At 50.6% G+C, this 11,678-nt stretch overlaps 1 protein-coding gene across 1 annotated transcript; it reads right to left on the reverse strand.

Annotated features, from left to right (window-relative positions):
• Positions 1-537: 537 nt before the first annotated feature.
• On the reverse strand, positions 538-8,264 carry LOC109925013 (zinc finger protein 45-like). The gene is made up of 2 exons (XM_048619220.1): positions 8,164-8,264; positions 538-4,908 (listed from the first exon to the last, which is right to left on the reverse strand). Exon 2 carries the CDS (start codon positions 4,561-4,563, stop codon positions 3,109-3,111), a length of 1,455 nt encoding a protein of 484 aa, XP_048475177.1. The 5' UTR covers positions 4,564-4,908; positions 8,164-8,264; the 3' UTR covers positions 538-3,108.
• Between the last annotated feature and the right edge of the window lie 3,414 nt (positions 8,265-11,678).

Below are 11,678 nucleotides of genomic sequence, written 5' to 3' on the forward strand. Positions count from 1 at the left end.
TCTTCTGCTCCTTCAGAAAGTCCCATCGTGGTTTACAGCCAGCAACGCTCTTTCATCACTGTCGTAATGCAGGACACAAGCTGCGCACAGCAAGCTCCCACAGCTGAGCATCGTGTGATTACAGGCAGACAACCAGTTCAGCAATTATTTGCTGAGGGAGACGTTTTGAGTGGTTCAGCAGGGAGAGCTCCCCTGCTGCTCAGAATAACATCACGTGGGACTGGCACCCTGAAAACCGAGACTTCAGACGGGGGCCTTGGAGGAAAGTCATGTCCAAAGGATGGCATCTCTTTGCAGTGCACCCTCAGCGCTGCGTCGGTAGGTCGACTGAGCTTTCCCGCCTGTTTGTCCCGATGTGGATTTGAACGGACGACTTCCTGACTCAAGAGATAAGGAACGCAAGTCGTGAGCCGTGACCCTACACCTCAAAGTTGCTCTGGATTAGTTCAGTTCTCAGACCTTCTCATGGACGAGTGTGAGATATTAGTCCGGGGAGTCACGGATTACCCGAAAAGAGCGGACAGGCAAAACTCTAAGTGATTTTAATGAAATTTTATTAAGAAGCATCAGTTTAGATATTTACAGTAAACTGGCAGGAATGACAAACAACCTATAACAGGAGAGAATGCTTTAAGTGGTCCTGGATCAGGGAATATTGATCCAGGTGTACGGCAGTGTCAGTTTCCTTGGAATAGGTAATAGGTCTCTACTTCAGTTTAATTTAAAAAAAACACTGATGTGGGAAGGATACAAACATCTGACAGAAAGCTATCTTCTTGCAATCTTTAGCCTTTCTCGAAAATGTCCATGGGTGTCAGGCTGATGTATTCATTGAACTAGACCAAGATAAGTCATTTCCTGGGGTGGGTTTCTTGCTTTTACGTCTGTCGGTGTAAATGGGACAGTCCACGTATTCCATCTCATTTGGGAAATCCTGGTGGAACTGCACCATCCAATTTAATATTCTCAGGATAATGGAATGGATGGCCCCGGAAATGTGGCGGAGGGCAGGTTCGATTCGGGCATTGGAGAGGAGCACTGGAGGCTTACTGGGACAGACAGGGATACGGGAAAAGGGAGAAGATTGGCACACAGGGACAGAACTGGTGTAGACAACATGGGACAAATAGCCTCCTCTTGCAATTCTGTGATGCCTGAAGTCAGAAACACTTGCAGTCTGGAGGCAATTCACACTCGCAAGGCACGGCGGCTCAGTGGTTAGTGCTGCTGCCTCACAGCGCCAGGGACCTGGGTTCAATTCCCTGCTTGGGTGGCTGTCTGCGTGGGTTTCCTCCCACAGTCCAAAGATGTGCAGGTTGGGTGGGTTGGCCATGCTAAATTGCCCTGCAGTGTTCAGGGATGTATAGGTCAGGTGTGTTAATGATGGGAAATGCAGGGATAGGATAGGGGAATGGATCTGTGTAGACCTGTTGGACCAAATGGCCAGTTTCCACACCACAGAGATTCGGTGAAATAACAAATGGGATGGCAGAGTGGTTAGCACTTCTGCCTCACGGCGCCAGGGACCTGGGTTCAATTCCACCCTGGGGGTGACTCTCCGTGTGGGGAGACTGCACATTCTCTTCTTCCACCCGGTGTCTACGTGGGTTTCCTCCCACAGTCCAAAAGTGTGCAGATTGGGGTGGGTTGGCCGTGCTAAATTGCCCTGTCGCATCCAAAGATGCGCAGGCTGGGTGGATGAGCCTTGGGAAACAGGCTAGGGGGTAGGATGCTCCTCAGAGGGTTCGGTGTAGGCCTGATGGACCGAACAGCCTCTTTCCGCGCTGCAAAGATCATATCAATTGCTAAGTTGTCGCGGGGGGGCGGGGGTCAGAGTCTCTGCTTGCCTGCAGAAAGAGGCAAGCAAAGGCTCCCCATCAAACAACTTTCGGTCTTCCTTTTCAACCAGCTTCAAATAAAACTGTAAACGCGGTTCGTTGGAACAGTGATCCAGAGGCTCGGGCTAAAGTTCTGGAGATGGAACAGTCCTGCTACAGACAGGGGGGAGGTGGTGAGATTTTTGGATCTGGCAAAGTCTGTAATTAAAATCATGTAACAACTGCAGTTTAATAAAAAAGTTAAACTCCTCGGGTTCACTCCAGTCATTCAGCAAAGGAGTTGGCCTACATGTGGCTCCAGGCCCCAGCGCAGCAAGGGATATCAACTCCCAAACGTCCCAGAGGTGGATGGCTCTCAACGGTGACACACGTGCAGCGTAACAGGGAATTTCTTTCGAAGTGGTTGTCAGAGAGCGCTTCGGCCGTCCTGGGCGTTAAGAAAGGGTGGACATTTCCACAGCTCGCGAATTCCAGGTTGTTTCCCCCCCCCCTCCCCCACCACTTCCCGGAGGCCAACGGTTATCTTTAAAGTCCCGTTTTATTTTGCTCTGCAGCTGTGGAGAGAAAACAAAACCATAGCCCGGTCTTCAAAAGGTTGACACTTCTGCTCAGAAGTTTCACGTCAGAATCCGGCCAGCATTTCAGATTAAACACCCTTCTCTCATCGCTGTGGATAACGGTAACCCCACCCCCGTTTGTCTGCCAATGATGTGCGAGGAGCCGCAGTAGAGCAAACCTTTGTTTCATCCAGCACCATAGCCACTGGCGCTCTTGATAAATCATACAATGCAATGTTGGGAGTATTTACGCTCTAAAAAGAAATACAACAGTGGTGTATCTAAACCCCTGGCATTGGCAGAAGTGTCACCCAATCTTGACGATCCAGGAATACTGGCACAACTCCTGGTACCGTGGGTGCTGGTTAATAATCATAATAATAAAGGTTCACTGCATTTTTCAACAAGGACCTCCCGGTGGAGCGAGGTGGGAGCGATGCGTTGCAACGTCCTTTTTCGCTTTTGGACGGGTCGGGGTCAAATTTCGAAGCCAGAGAGCGACAGGGAGGAGCGGCAGGAGCAGCCAGTGAGCCCAGGCATTCCATCCCTGCCCAGGCCTCCCTCCCTCAGCCTTGGAGCTCAAGAGGTTTCCTCGGGCCCCAACAGGGACGAGAGGGGAAACCGCGTTCGCTTTCAAAGTGGAAAAGAAACACGGGAGTGAGGTCTAACGCGACGGGGGGCAGGCTATCGCAACCGGTGGCCGGGCAGGGCAGCTATTTCTCGCCGGCGGCTGGGGAGACCGGCGGCGGCGGGCACTTGCGGATCCGCTGGTGGGCCCGCAGGTTGGCCAGCTGGGTGAAGCCTGCCCCGCAGCCCGGACAGGTGAACGGCCTCTCTCCGGTGTGGAGGCGCCGGTGGCGCAGCAGGCTGAAGGACTTGGTGAAGCGCTTGCCGCACGCCGGGCAGCCGAAGGGCCGCTCGCCGGTGTGGACCCGCCGGTGGGAGGTGAGGTCGGACGCCTGGCGGAACCTCTTGCCGCACTCGGGGCAGGCAAACGGCCTCTCGTCCGTGTGGACCCGCTGGTGCCTCTGGAAGCTGGTGGGCCCGGTGAAGCCCTTGCCGCAGACCGGGCAGGCGAACGGCCTCTCGCCGGTGTGGGCCCGCTGGTGTTCGGCCAGGCTGGCGGCATGCCGGAACCGCTTGCCGCAGCGGCCGCAGCCCAGTGGCTTCTCGGCGTGGGCCCGTTGGTGAGAGCGCAGGCTGGACGACCAGGAGAAGCCCTTGCCGCAGACCGGGCAGGTGAACGGCCGCTCGCCAGTGTGGACTCGCCGGTGCACGTTGAGGTCGGAGGAGGATCTGAACCACTTGCCACAGGCAGGGCAGCTGTAGGGCCTCTCCTCAGTGTGCGTCCGCTGGTGGGAGAGCAGGCAGGCCGACATGGTGAATCCCTTCCCACACAGCGAGCAGGTGAACGGCTTCTCCCCGGTGTGGACCCGCCGGTGGATCTCCAGCAGCGACGGGTAGCAGAACCCCTTGCCGCAGTCCTGGCACTTCCACGGCTTCTCCCTGGCACCTGGGGGAGCCGTGTGGACCCGCCGGTGGTTCTCCAGCAGCGACGGGTAGCAGAAGGCTTTGCCGCAGTCCTGGCACTTCCACGGCTTCTCCCCGGGGGGCGCTGCGTGGACCCGCCGGTGGTTCTCCAGCCGGGACGGGTAGTCGAACCCCTTGCCGCAGTCCTGGCACTTCCACGGCTTGTCCCCGGCGCCAGGGGGCGCCGTGTGGACCCGCCGGTGGATCTCCAGCCAGGACGGGTAGTCAAAACCCTTGCCGCAGTCCTGGCACTTCCACGGCTTGTCCCCGGGCCCAGCGTGGGCTCGCTGGTGGCTGTCCAACAGGAAACGGTGACCAAACGCTTTGCCGCAGTCCTCGCACTTCCAGGGTTTCTGCCTGGGTCTGGTGTGGACCCGCCGGTGGTTCCGCAGCAGGGACAGGTAGCTGAACCCTTTCCCGCACTCCTCGCACTTCCACGGTTTCTCCCTGGGCCCAGTGTGGACGCGCTGCTGGTGGTTCCTCAGCAGCGAAGGGTAGTGGAACCCCTTCCCGCACTCCTCGCACTTCCACGGTTTCTCCGCCGGCCCGGGCTTGGTGTGGACACGCCGGTGGATTTCCAGCCAGGAAGGGTAATTGAAACTCTTCCCGCAGTCCCCGCATTTCCACGGTTTCTCCATGCAGCCGACTGAAGCCTCATCCGCACGGGACGCGGGCCCCCGGTTTCCCACCGCTGTTCGCAGCGACGACGGTTTTGTCCTGATTTTGTGCCGCGTTAAAAACGATTCGGTTCCAACGGTCCATTTGCCGGAACGCTCTCGCCCGGGCGTGGGTGCACTCCTGGTGGCTTCATCCAGTCACACCAAGGTTGGAAACCTCTTCCCAGGCACCAAGCGGACACACATTTCTTGCTGTGCGTTCAGGGGCCCAATGGCAACTCAGATCCGGATGCTCAGCGTTGACTCCCCGTCAGGTCTTGCCATGATGTTTGCTTGGAGGTCTGAAAAATTCTCCCATCTGATCCCCTGTTGAAGGAGTTCAACAAAAATCATCTCTTGTAAATGCGGTGCGGAAATGCAGAAGCTAGGGATAATATTTCCTTTTCCTACCCCACCCCTCACCTCGCTGGTTGCGCCAAAGCTATAAATCCACATCCCTTAAACCCTCCCTCTTTTCCGGGTTAAAATAAGAAACAGGAGGAGGCCATTCAGCCCCTAGAGCCTGTTCCACCATCCAATGACGTCATCACTGATCTGTGGCCAAGCTCCACACTTAGAGTTTGGCCCATGTCAAAGAGACATGGAGAGGTCCTGCACAGAAACAGGCCCTTTAACTGGACCCCATATTCATCAGAGTTCATTCAGAGTCCTGGGAATACTTGATACAGATGATGGCGAGGGGTCTTTAGACTCATACAGATTTACTGCACAGAAACAGACCCTTTGGTCCAAATCGTCTGTGTCGACTAGATATCCTAAATTAATACAGTCCCATTGACAGCATTTGGCCAATATCCTTCCAAACCCTTCCTATTCATGTACCAATCTGGATGCCTTTTAAATGTTGTAATTATACCAGCCTACACCATCTCCTCTGGCAGCTGATTTCTCACATACACCACCCTCTGGCATGATCAAGTTACCCTTCAGGTCCCTTTTAAATCGTTCCCCTTCCACGTTCCACCTATTCCCTCTCGAGAGATGGGGGGGAGCCATGGCTACTCAACCTATCCATTGCCTCATGATTTTATAAACCCTCTATTAGGTCACCCCTCAGCCTCTGACGCTCCAGGGAAAATAGCCCCAGCCTATTCAGCCTCTCCTTGTAGCTCAAACCCTTCCAACCCCAGCAACATCCTTGTCAATCTTTTCTGCACCCTTTCAAGTTTAACATCTTTCCAATAGCAGGGAGACCAGAATTGAACACAGTTCCTTAATACCTTTGCTTAACAAAAACTTTTTTGATTAAAAAAATCCAAGAACTGAGAATGCTGGAATTCCGAAATCAAAACAGAAATTGTCAGTGAAACTCAGCAAAACTGGCATCATCTGTGGAGAGAAAGCAGAGTCAACGTTTCAGGTCCAGTGACCATTCAGAACATCTCTTCACAGGTGCTGCTAGATCTCTGCAGCAATTTCTTTTTTTGTTCAAAAATCTTACCTGTGTCAAATTTTAAATTAACAACTGATCCAGCACCCTCTGCCATTTGTGGAAGAGAGTTCCAAATCTCTACTACTCTTTATGTGTAGGGGTTCTTCCTGAATGGTCAGTCCTAATATTGAGACTATGCCCCCAGTTCAAGAATCTCCAACCAATGGAAATAATTTATTTTTATTGACCCTGTCCTTTCCTTTTATTATCTTGAAGACTTTGATCAGATAACTCCTTGACATTCTGAATCCAAAAGGAAAACAGGCCCAATTTGTATCATCCCTCCTTACAACTTACCTCCTGAAGGCCAAGTATCATTTTTGCAAACGCACATTGTGCTCCCTTGAAGGCCAATATACCTTCATGAAAATAAAACAAAGAACTGTGGATGTTGGAAATCTGAAACCAAAACAGAAATTGCAGGAGAAACTCAGCAGGTTTGGCAGCATGTGCGGATAAAGAGAGAAGACAGAGTTAACATCTCGGGTTCAGTGTTCCGAAGAAGGGTCACCTGACTTGCAACGTCAACTCCATTTTCTCTGTCTCCCCATAGATGCTGCCGGACCATAAGAAATGGGAACAGCAGTAGATCCCTTGAGCTTGCTCCACCATTTGTTGGGATCATGGCTGATCCGACATAACTCACGGCCACTTTCCTGAGTGTTCCCTGTAAATCTTGATTTGCCCAACTGATCAGGGATCTGTCCAGCTCAGCAGACCTGCTGAGTTTCTCCAGCAATTTCTGTCTGTGTTTCAGACCTTCAGCACCCGCACTTCTTTGCTTTTGTGCTGTTACTGCTTCCCCACCCCCATTTCACTTCTCCACTCCCAGCTCTGTGGTTAGCAACCCTGCCTCACGGCACCAGGGACCCAGGTTCAATTCCAGCCTCGGGCGACTGTCTGTGCAGCGTGTGCATGTTCTCACCATTCCCACCCCCTCCCCCTGTGTCTGCATGGGGATTTCCTCCGGTTTCCTCCCATGGTCTGAAAGATACGCAGGTTAGGGTGGATTGGCTGGGCTAAATTGTCCAGGGAATGTGCAGGCTGGGTGGGTTAGCAGAAGGGAAGGCAAGGTAAGGGGTTGGGTCTGAATGGGATGCTCTTGGGAGGGCAGGTGTGGACTCGATGGGCTGAATGGCCTGCTTCCACACTGAAGGGATTCCCTGATTCACTCCCTCCCTCCCTCTGCCTGTCTGCACGCAGACACGCAGACACACACACACACTCTCCCTCAAACTTGCACTCACATATACACACATTCTCTCTCCCTGCCCCTCCGCGCGCACACGCACACATAAATCTATGGGGTGAATTTGCATTTGCAGATTTGTAACTGCAGATACATTCTATTTTGTTCAAAAAGCACACAATTTGTAGACAGTCAATGCAGCATTTTATGAATTCCTACTTTGGAAATAAAGCCGGTCTGACTCCAAGTTGATACACAGCCAGATTCTAAACAAGGTCTCACACCTAAAATGCTTTGTCTGACCTGGGATGTCACCTCTGGTGTACTGAGAGAACGGATAAAATCTTTAGTTATCTCGGGGCAGTGACTTGAAAGAAATTCTGGAATTTGCATATTAGTCCTTTCTAACTGATTGAAGTTTTAACAGCTACCTTGTGCAACACATTGACATCAGTGCTATGACCGTTTGATCTTTTGCTTATAAATTCTGTGTCTGATGCCACCTCTCTCACTGACAGCCGAAGAAGGAGCAGGGCTCTGTGAGCTTGCGTCTTCAAATAAACCTGTTGGACTGTAACCTGATGTTGTGCGTTTTCTGACCTTGTCCACCCCAGTCCAACACTGGGTCTCAACCACTGTCACACGATGGGTCACGTGGAGGGCGCCCCATAAGCCCCGCCCATTTCGTGACGTGCCAGGCCGGGGCCGCACATGCGCACAGCGCCCACCCCTTCCGCCCCGTTTCGAGGCTGAAACAAGATGGCGGCCGCCGGCGGGGCCGTGTCTCTTCTACGACACAAAAACCTCGGCGTCTGCCAAACGCGGGACCTCCACCGTCTTCCCCGAGGGGCTCGAGACTCGCCCTGGGTGTTGACCGACCCTCCCCCGCCGGTTTTGTTCCCCGAACTCGTGGCCCTCCCTGGCTGCCGCCGCGCCTTACCGAGCGACGTCTCGGCGACCCCCACCGCCGCCGCCATAGCTTCGGATTCGCGAGGCGTTGCGCATGCGCCCGGCCTCTCCGTTTCACACCCCCACCTCCCGCGCGCAGCTGATAGAGGACTTTCTCCCGCGCGGGGGATTCTGGGTGAAGGACCCCACCCCCCCGCTTCTCCAACGCACCACCCCCTCCCCTTCAAGCAAGTGCCGTCAGTCCACATTTTATTTTCCAAAAAACCGAAGGAACTGCGGATGCTGAAAATCAGAAACGGAAATGGCTGGAGAAGCTCAGCAGGTCTGGCAGCACCCGGGGAGGGAAATCAGAACGTTTCGGATCGAGTGACCCTTCCTCAGAACCGTACTGTTTCTGATCAAAGGTTGCGGAGGCGGGATGCCTTCTCACAGTAGCCCTGGGGGGAAGAAGGTGGAGGCAATGGCCTAATGGTGTTATCACTGGGATGTTAATCCAGAGGGCCAGGTAACGTTCTGGGGACCCGGGTTCATATCCTGCCATTAAGTGTTTAATAATGATCGTAAATCCATTGTTGATTGTCAGGGAAAAAAAACCCATCTGGTTCGCTGATGTCCTTTGGGGAAGGAAACAGCCATCCTTGCCTAGTCTGGCCTACATGTGACTCCAGATCCACAGCAATGTGCTAACTCTTAACAATTAGGGATGGCCAATAAATGCTTGCCTAGCCAACAATGCCCTCACCCCGTGAATGAATAAAAAACAGAATGGAAATCAAGTTCCTTGAATGTGGAGTTGCAGGTAGACAGGATGGCAAAGTGGGCATTTGGCACACTTGCTTTCATTGGTCAATGCATTAAGTATAGAAATTTGAGATGTCATGTTGCAGCTGCACAGGTACATTGGCAAGGCCACTTTTAGAAAACTACGTGCAATTCTGGTCGCCCAGAGGGAATGGGAATGAGTGGAGTATGGAGAGTCCCTCACAGCAGCAATGATCAGGGAAATGGGAATGAGTTAAAGACACAGAATGTCTCACACAACAGCAGTGACAAGGGATGGGAATCAGTGAAAGACAGAGAGACCACCACACAGCAGGAATGACAAGGGAATGGGAATTAGTGGAGAATGGGGTGTCCCTCACACAGCAGCAACAATGAGGAAACAGGAATCCCTCCCTGCCGCTCTCATCTTTCTCCCCACTTTCTCTTGACATGGACCTCTCACCCACATCCCTCCCTCTCTCTTGTCTTACTTCAAAAGGATCAAACCTGCATTTGTGATATTAGAAAAGACTTGGCACACCGTTTTGATAAAGTTCATTTATTTATCCTTCAACCTGACTATTAACATCTACTACGAAGCTGGAGTTTATTAACATCAGCAGAAATAGATGCTTTGATCATCTAATGAACAGCAGTTCCTGAAATCACTTACAAACTCGATGCTCTATCAGCAGGGTTGATAACTGAATCCTTTCCCACAGTCGTTGCAGGTGAATGGTCTCTTCCCAGTGTGACCGTGCCAATGAGTTTCCAGGTTAGACAAGGTTTTGAATCCCTTCCCACACTCTCCACATTTCCTTGTTTTTATCTCATTCAGACTGCATTTATGTTCTAACAGGCCAAATAATTAGCTGAAACTCATCCACACACCAAACATGAGCAGAGATTCCCTCCTGTGTGCATTCTGTGGTGTCTCTAAAAGGCAAATAGCAGTGTAAACCCCTTCCCTTCCTTGGAACTGGTAAATAGTCTTTCCCAGTGTGACTGCACCTACGATTCCTTAAAAGTTGAGTTGCAGGTAGACAGGGTGGTGAAGAAGGCTTTTGGCATGCTTGCATTCATTGGTCAGAGCACTGACTGTAGGAGTTGGGGTGTCATGTTGCAGCTGTACAAGTCTTTGATGAAGCCACTTTTAGAAAACTGTGTACTTCTGCTCATCCTTCTGTAGGAAGGATGTTGTTAAAACTGGAAAGGGTGGAGAAAAGTTTACCAAGATGTTGCCGGAACTGGAGGGTTTGAATTATAAGGAGGGGCTGAATATGCTGGGACATTTTTGCCTGGAGTGTAGGACATTGAGGTGTGACCTTATGGAGGTTTATAAAATCACAAGGGCATAGAAAAGATGAATAGCCAAGGTCTTCTCCCCAGCATAGGGGAGTCCAAAACTAGAGGGCATAGGTTTAAAGTGAGAGGGAAAGATTTAAAAAGGACCTGAGGGGTAACTTTTTTTTCCACTGAGAGTGCCAGAGGAAGTGGTGGAGGCTGGTACAATTAGAACGTTTAAAAGGCCTCTAGATGGATACATGAATAGGAAGGATTTAGAGGGATATGAGCCAGATTCTGGCAAATGGGACTAGGTCAGATTCAGATGTCTGGTTAGAGCGAACAAGTTGGACCAAACAGTCTGTTTCCATGCTGTATCACTCTGTGAACTTGCAGCAGGCATGGTTAACTGAATCCCTTCCCACATTCCCTGGTTTCTGTCTAGTGTGAATGTGCCTGTGTCTCAACACAGCAGATGATTGGTTGAAGCCTTGACTACACACACATAGGACACGTGTACAGTTTCTCCACACTAAGAGAGTTTCTTTTCCCATGTTCAAAATGTGACAATATTCAGATTATGATAAGTTTGGGGGCTAGGTCAGATTGGGAAATGATGTTTGATTGGAGGTTCCTGACTGCAAATACTCTCTATCTAACACCCTGTGAAATCAATTTAAAACAGAGGAAGTGAAAGAAATCCCACAAAGATAGGCTGTGAAATTGAAATCTGATCATTTTGAGGGGAAGAGTAAGCACTTGGAAGCAGTGAGCACAATGCTCATGGTATCAGCAACAGCAACCAAATGTTTGCTAACACCATACAACACCCATATGCACAATATTAAGAGGACTATTGCAAAATATTAACACAATAAACTTGTTTGTTAAAATATGTTTAATTGCTATGTGTCTGATGCACTATCAATTAGTACCAACTGCAAACGCACACAATATTAAAGCAATTTTTAAAACTTACAATAAAAGTTGTACCTGTTTTATTGTTTATTTCCGTGGCCCCAATATTGTCGCTCATTAAGATAGGATTGTTCATCTGTATCTGTAATTATAAGATACATTGCCACTAATGCACATGCTCCCTGGTGCCTGCAAGCACAAATGAGCAGGAAACTGCTGGTTTGTCACAAAGACCCAACTAGTTTAAGTTTAGGTTCGAGGGCTAGAGGTACAGGGGATTGTGAGGAACAACTTTATTTACACAGTGAGTGGTAATGACCTGGAACTCAATGCTTTCACACAAGAATGATAATATCTGCATCGTGGTGAACCAGATCAGCTCTTACTGTGATGTTTGTCTTAACTTTCCCGTCTGATTTGGTTTGGTATGTAACATACAAGAACATACAAGATCATAGGGTGTTTAGACAGAGCAAGGCATACAAGGTTACAACTGCATAGGAAGTGCACAAAAGCAAGACCACCATTAGATTTTAAATTGGAGAGATCCATTCAGCTATTAACAGCAGGGAAGAAACTGTT

This window comes from Rhincodon typus, chromosome 42, assembly GCF_021869965.1.
Source record: "Rhincodon typus isolate 14 chromosome 42, sRhiTyp1.1, whole genome shotgun sequence".
NCBI lineage: Eukaryota > Metazoa > Chordata > Chondrichthyes > Orectolobiformes > Rhincodontidae > Rhincodon > Rhincodon typus.

Bases quoted from the DNA above. Each gene is read 5' to 3' on its own strand.
- LOC109925013 (XM_048619220.1), bottom strand. From the start codon at position 4,563: ATGGAGAAACCGTGGAAATGCGGGGACTGCGGGAAGAGTTTCAATTAC.